At 52.9% G+C, this 7,591-nt stretch overlaps 1 protein-coding gene across 1 annotated transcript in view; it reads right to left on the reverse strand.

The window, feature by feature from the left end:
- Positions 1 to 7,591, reverse strand: part of ST8SIA2 (ST8 alpha-N-acetyl-neuraminide alpha-2,8-sialyltransferase 2) — a gene marked incomplete at its 5' end in the record, with an annotated part of 24,156 nt that overhangs the window by 8,327 nt on the left and 8,238 nt on the right. The window contains 3 exon segments of the mRNA XM_010159654.1: positions 2,213 to 2,506; positions 4,740 to 4,997; positions 5,533 to 5,661. Coding sequence (XP_010157956.1) covers positions 2,213 to 2,506; positions 4,740 to 4,997; positions 5,533 to 5,661 — 681 coding nt within the window.

Below are 7,591 nucleotides of genomic sequence, written 5' to 3' on the forward strand. Positions count from 1 at the left end.
ACAGGAGGGCAGGTCAGGCAGCAGCTCCCTCGGCTCAGAGGGCAACCCCTGACAAGGATTATTGCTGGCTTCTCTGGCTATAATTGAATTAGTGCTGTCACCGTGCAGCCATGACCCACCTTTCCCCATTGCCCCACAGCATGGTGACCAGCCCAAAGGACAGGATCGAGGTCTCGGCTGTAGCTCACACCAGGTACATAGAGCATCAGTTAGTGTCTGACCACGTGCTGATACCATATCCACCCCAGACAGGCACCAACAGTGGCTACTTCACTCACGGGCTGGTCTGACTGGCTGCATCCCTCTGAGTCCTGGTAGGTTTTCAGAAGCCTGAACCCATGCTCTATGCACAGGACCCCAATAAAACCTGTGGGACACTAACACGTGCAAAAGGAAGACGCTGCTCCACGCCATGGGAAAGAGGGGTGCATCACTTCGTGCACCAAGAGACCGTGCTGAACCCTTGGGCTTGTCCCAAAACCCCTGAATCCCCTCCAGCCATGCAAGACCTGCCAGCCACCGGTGGTAGCTCCAACGCGGTTCTGTGGGACATGCACAGGGACAACCAGAGTGCCAGCCAGGCTGGCTGGACCGCAGGGCTGCAGCACAGGAGAGCCAGGAAGGTGCTGGGAGTTGGAAGATAAGCTCACAGCAGAGCTTATCGCGGCATCCTCCTCCTCTCCCATGGGAAAGCGATGCCTAGCCTTTGCCAATACCTCTGCAAAGCTTCCTACGGGAAGTTGCTGGCACCGGGAATGGTTGCCAGTACAGGATTAGCAGTCTGTTGATTTAAAGGGCTTATTACAGGAGCTTAATTCTATTTTGACAGATGAAAGTAAGTCAATTACAGTTAGAAATAGCTCAGCATTTGGGTTGTGGGTTTTTTTTTCCTTTCCCCCTCCCTATCTGTGAGTTGTGGTATCATTTCCTTCCCCTTCTTTACCTCAAAGCCAGTGTTTTCTGTAAGATGCCTCTCGGGCTCAGGGAAGCCTCAAACACAGGCACTTGGGGCAGACGTGGTTGTTCTTGCCTGCTCCAGTGCGATGCACTGCAGCACCAGAGCCTCCACTCCTCCTGGGCTGCCTGCGGAGCTGCCCTTCACACCCCTCTCCCCAGAGCACCCCCTTAGGCTTGCTTCTGCGGGAAAAGACCCCCAAACCTGTCCTGTACCCTCTGCACTGACACGCAGCCTGAGCTGGGACAGAGCAACACCCATGAACCAACTGGCCAGAAAAGTTCAGGCTCAGAGGAATTTGTGTGGGGGAAAGAAATGCTCCAATTGATCAAAAAGCATTAATGCTGAGACTTAAGAGGTGGGAGCACCAGCTGCATGAGTGAACTCCCACCCCAGGAGATCAACAGCGTCCAAGCAGCATCAGAGAGGACTAAGCCATCTCCAGCATAAACCACTGCCTGCCTAGGCTCCCTAAATGTCTAGTGAATCACGACTCTCCCTAAAGAAATAAAGCAAGAAACTGAGAGCCTACCCCATCTCCAACCTATTTACAAGGATGTCTCGCTCCTGGAGCTCTTTCCTTTACCATCTCCCCATCCCCACCACACCTGTGTCTCCCACACACCTGGAATCGCAATGAGAGAGCTGAAAGAACTCTTCCTTCTCTCCCAGTAAGTCTATTCACCACCAACTAGCCCTGTTTATCTCATCAGCAAGACTGGATCCTGTCAGCCCCCTCCCTGTCTTGGCTGGGCGATTAAGATGAGCAGCACAATTAGCACCATTACAGGAGCTTAATGGCTAATTACGAAAAGCCTCAGCCCTGTGCCACTGCCAAGCCCGCCCAGGCTGCCATAAGCTCCCTGACCTGAGGAGCTGTATGAGACTTGCATGTGTCACTCAAGCACAAGGTGACAAACCTGTTCACTAGCTCAGTGCTATTTTCTCCAAGAAAAACCCTGACCATAGGCTGGGGAGTTATCATGGTGACACCCAGCCTTAGAGCCAGGAAAGCATTGGAGGGCTTGTGCTTGCCATATTGCACAGCTCGAAGACCTCACACTCAAAGCAGAGCCCCTGCTTGTGAGGGGGTCTCCAGTTCTCATCTAGGGACCAGCCACCAACCGCGGAGTCCTCCTCATGGTCTGCAGAAAGAAACAGCTCACGCCATTTGCCTCCAGCACAAACCCATCGACTGCTCTCCAGCTCAGGAAGCTCGCAAAATCCTGGCTCCGAGCACACCAGAAACGCTCTCACCCTCGGACAGCGTGCAGCAGGCGCAGCGAGGGATAGGCAGTCCTGACGTTGATGTGGTGCTTCAGGATGAGCTCGTTCACCCACTCCACTCGCTCCTTGCCCCCCTTGGCCATGAACGCTGGGATCCAGAGGATGCTGCCGTTGAGGCTGTGGAGACGTTGCAGCAGCTTCTCCCTCCAAGTCTCGTTCACCAGGTCCTCGAAGGCCCGTTGGATGACCGAGGGGTTCATTGTCACCAGGTCTGTCTTCATGCCCACGTCCTGGGAGTACTCTTGAACAGGGGCCAGATTGCACCTGCGAAGGGAAGCACCGAACAGCTCTTCACAACGGACGTGAGGGAAGGCAGCGACAAAACACGAGGGGTATTTGATGCCAAAAGCCAGGGCCAGTGACACACATGCCCATTAACCCTCGCTTTTGGGAAGAGGAGGAGGGAGGATGAGTCTCTGCAATAAACTACAGAGGCCCTGAGCTGGTAATGATGAGCCATCTTAATATCAGGTGATCATTCCTCAACATGCTGGCATGTGTGCACATATTCCTCTAGGGCAATGCTAATAACAGACCTAACTTTGGTGTCTGGTGGGTGGGCTTGCACGGATCGGTATCTCTTCTGGCGCCGTTCAAAAATAACACGTAGCAACAAACCTCCCGTCTTTGCTGTCATGGCAGATTTAAAACGAAACGGCCTTTCCCACACAAGGAAAGCGCTCGCCTCTTAATTCTAGCCTGGCTGGGGTAACATTTTCCCAAGTCCCTTTTCTCCTCCTGGTGAGTCTCTGCTGTTAGCAGACCTGGTGGCACTGGCAGCAATAATGACACGGATGCCAGGACATGGTCTCCACAGGGTTTGACTGTCTGGAGGCTGTGACCTTCAAAAAACATCTCTTTCTGTAGTATTAATTCGTGCTTCCTTTCAGGCTGTGCACATGGATATGGGCACACACCTCCCCTGGGAGCTCCTACATCACCACCTCCTGCGTCATGCCAGGGACAAAGGCTGAGGGGCTGTGGGATAAACTGCCAACAAACCGCCCTCCTTGTACAGTGGTGTCCTACAGCTCCTCGAGGGGGGATCCGTAGCTGTTTAGCCATGGCCATGCCATGGACGTGGCGCTGTGAAAATGGCACTGGTGACCAGGTGATGGGGGGATGCAGAGTGCTGCTCCCCCAGCATGGTGAAAGACAGAGCACACCCATGTGTCAGTACACTCTGTGCTTTCCTGTGGTGTTTTACCGTGAAGTTACAGTATTTAACGAGCAGGAATTGCATCCTAACCATCTGCCTTGATAATCAGCCATTACTTCTGTTTTCCCTACTTTACTGATGGAGAACCAAAGGAATGGTGTAAAGAAAATCCAGCTACTGGCACGCGGGGCCCTTCTGATCCACTTGCTGAAAATAAACATCGGACCTGAGCAGTGAAGCTGTATCCTGGACACAGAGCCCATCACTGCTCATTGCCAGCCCCGCTGAAAAGGCTGCCTGATGGGGCAAACCTTCCTCAGGGAGATGCAGGTTGAAGTGTTGGCTCAGATAATCTATGGTAGGTAGAGCATGTCCATGCCAGACCTGCACTAGGGGAGAAGTTGCTCAAAACCCCAATCCTTACACCCAGAAAAGCTTTTCTCGTGCAACTTTTCTACCTGACACTAAAGTCCCTCCCTAAACTTTGCTAGAGCTGCAATAAGCAATTCTTCCCTTTGCGTGCTCTGGTTACACTTAAGGATGCAAACGATAATGCCCCATCCCTGTCCGCAGGGACAGGACGGAGCTGCGAGCAGCCAGGCTTGAGTGGAAGGGGCAGAGATGACATTATCCTCATTCCCACGTCATGCCGGGGACCGCCTCCGTGAGCTGCTGATGGATTGGGCTGTCTTCATAATAGACTCGCCAGAAAGCAAATGTCTGCACATACATAAATCATCACCGGACTCTTAGAGCCCTCAGCGAACAGCGGTACACGGGCGTTGGGGCGCTCCTTCTCTCCACTTCAAGCAACTTCTGTCGCGAATTCGGTGTGTTACTCCAGTGGGGGTCAGGATCTGCTGCCGCCCATCCACGGGGCAGTGTCTCTGCGGGACCATGGGTGCTGAAGATGAAGGGGTCACAGGGGAGTGTCCCAGCCGGGTGTGACAAGCGTCACACACAAGTGCACGGTACCGGCGGTGCTTGAGGGCAGAAGTGACGTGGGGAAGGATTGCGCTTGTGCCCATGGGAGAGCCCAGGACGGGGTTTATTTGGAAGAGGGTAAGTGTGTGGGAAGAGTGAGTGCTCGGGTCTGGGGGTTCGTAGCTCCCTTGGGGGGTTAGCAGTGCCCCGTGAGAACACACGGGGTGCGTTTGCAAGGACGGTGGGGGAACGTTTGGCAGATGGTAGGAGAGTTCCCAGCAGGACGCTCACACCCCTGAACTCTACACGTGCACACGGGACTCCAGGGCTGCGCGGCACTGCAGGGACTGCACCCCCTTTCCACCCCTCCGAACCCCCCCAAGTCCCATCGCGCGGCAAGGCGTGGGTTCCTACCTTATCACGAAGCTGTGGGCGTCGATCTCGGGGCCGCAGCCGCTGCTGAGCAGGACCCCCGAGTTGCCCACGATGGCGCAGGTGGGGAACTGCTTGCCCTTGAGGGGCGAGGTGCGGGGCAGCAGCTCGTATAGGTTCTGCGAGACGTTCATGGTGCTGTCCCTGTCAAAGACGTAGTGGATGACATCCCCCGGCTTCAGCGTCCCCTTCAGCACTGAAATGTCCTTCTCTGCATCCAGGAACTTCAAGATCTGTTTCCTGAGGACAGGGAAGAAAACAGCCCCACCGGGATAATGTGGGTCATACGTAAGACAAACCCCTGCCTCCTGTCTGCTCTCGCTCCACGGCCAGTCCATCTGCCTGGGGCTCTCCAGAACAGCCTACAGACAGATATCTCCACCTTAACACCTGCTCCTTCTCCACCCATCCCTTCCCAGGGCAGGGTAGGGATGCAACCCTACCCTGCGCAACCAGCCCACCATTAGTGGTGGATCCCTGCATTTACCCTGGGCAGAGGGTCTCCTTCCCCCTCCACACCCCACCACCAGCACCCACTGATCCTCCTTGGCCTGGAAACGGGGGCTCAAGTGCTCCTTGTTTCGTCTCACACGGCCAGCTGGTTCAGCTGGGAATTCATTTCCAAGCGATCGCTTACAGATACGAAGCCTAGCTCAGCAGGAGATAAGCCTTTTATTTCTTCCTCGACTTCTTTAGATGATATACAGAGGCAATTTGCCAGCTTGCACTGGAGAGGACCAAATCTGTCTCTTGTCCTATAGGTAATTACCAGTACCTGATCTTCAAAGAGAGTGTCTGGTTGTGTCTCCATTTGGATGAGGCTGGTTTAATGTTGTGCTTAATGCTTTCATTACTTCTGTCAACAACAGCTGGAGACGAAGAGTCATTTATTACTACTTCAGCTCTAGAGAAAAGAAAGACAGGGAAAGGGACAGGATCCGTTAGCATCCCAATGGCACTTCTAATCACTGTCTTCAGCTCTGGCTGCTGGAACTCAAACTTAGTCAGAAAAGCAAAATTGTAGTTATTAGCTAAACAAGAACTGAAAGCCTGTTTGTATTCTGCTACACTCAACCAGACAGACACAAATCCTTAAATACCTTCTTGCTTACCCGAACACAGGCTTACAGTCAGGCACCGCTCTACAGACAACACATCTAGCTGTAGAAAGGCATGCACACAAAAACACAAGGCCCTGCAAAGACAGGTTGGCAGATGCAGGCTTGGAAGACAAGACACCCCAGAGCCCCAGGGAGCCCCCAAAATTCACTTAGACATTTCCTACATGGGCAGCCGAGGTTGCCAACCTGCTGCTTTGTCATCGCACGCCATCGTGGAGGCAGCTCAGCTCCTGGAGTGGGTTAAAATCCTCATCAGAAAAGTGCAACCTTCACCCAAAGGAGAAATTAATTTAGCTGAGCTGCTGGGTGCTGCTTGTGAGTTTGGGCTACGAGCATCCCGTACCAAAGAGGGGGAGGCTGGCTCGCTGATAACTTTTTCCTGTGATCAGAAGACAGCACAAGGATTTTGGCATCCGTATCGCCGGCTCCAGACCCAGAAATGAGCAGGGGGATGGCCAACAGCCAGTTTGGAGATGATCACTGGGAGACCTCCGCTTTTAATCCCTGTTCTAAGACACAAATCAGTCCCAGCACCTCAGTGCCATTTACACCAAATGGCATGAATTAAGGGAGCCTCTGAATATTTGATTCCAGCCAGCCGCCCTCCAAAGAGAATACCCAAACATCTCATCAAGAAGCTGTGCATGTGTCTGCAGCCCCGAAAAAACCTTCACACTTCAGAGCACTCTAAAAAATACACAGCCAAAGTACTCGCTATCAGCTAAAGGGAATCTCCCCCTCCGCTGCAAAGGGCTTTTTCCAGCAGGGAAATGGTTTGTAAATAAATACATTTATAAAAAGTGTGTAATCCACAAGGAGAGAGAAGAGCGAGGGATGGGGCAGAGCTGGCGGCCCAGGCTCACGGATGACATCCAGCTCCTGGGAGCACATCTCTGACCCAGGGAAGGAGGTCCCGAGGATGCACTGTGGCTCACGCTATGTAATGTTTCGGAAAGGCAAGGAAATGTGTTTATAAATGCTGGCTGCCAGTGTCCTGGTGTGTGTTTGCACAGTGCCTCTCCAGAGGCTGCCAGTTGAGGCCACTGGATCTGTTTGCATCTTGTGCAACAAGTTATCACCTCGCGTCTTGCAAGGCTTACTTAGAATCACAGACTGGTTTGGGTTGGAAGGGACCTTAAAGATCATCTAGTCCCACCCCCCCTGCCAGGGGCAGGGACCCCTTCCACTAGACCAGGTTGCTCAAAGCCTCATCCAGCCTGGCCTTGAAGACATCCAGGGATAGGGCATCCACAGCTTCTCTACGCAACCTGTTCCAGTGCTTCGCCACTCTCTCTGTGAAGAATTTCTTCCTGATATCCAATCTAAATCTCCCCACTTTCAATTTAAACCCATTACCCCTTGTCCTGTCACTACAGGCCCTTGTAAAAAGTCCCCCCCAGCTTCCTTGTAGCCCCTTCAGGTACTGGAAGGCTGCAATAAGGTCTCCCTGGAGCCTTCTCTTCTCCAGGCTGAACAAGCCCAATTCTCACAGCCTTTCTTCGTAGAAGAGGTGCTCCAGCCCTCGGAGCATCTTTGTGGCCTCCTCTGGACTTGCTCCAACTGGTCTATATCCTTCTGCTGTTGTGGGTGTCAAAAATCATAAATGAAACAGCGTAAAGAAATCTTGGGAATAACTATGATAATTTTGGTTTTGTTCATTTTCGGTGTTGTGATTGTGGGTGGTGACATCATCACAGAATGACATCACTCTTT

The sequence above is a fragment of the Eurypyga helias genome, unplaced genomic scaffold (genome assembly GCF_000690775.1).
Source record: "Eurypyga helias isolate BGI_N326 unplaced genomic scaffold, ASM69077v1 scaffold10549, whole genome shotgun sequence".
NCBI classification, from domain to species: domain Eukaryota; kingdom Metazoa; phylum Chordata; class Aves; order Eurypygiformes; family Eurypygidae; genus Eurypyga; species Eurypyga helias.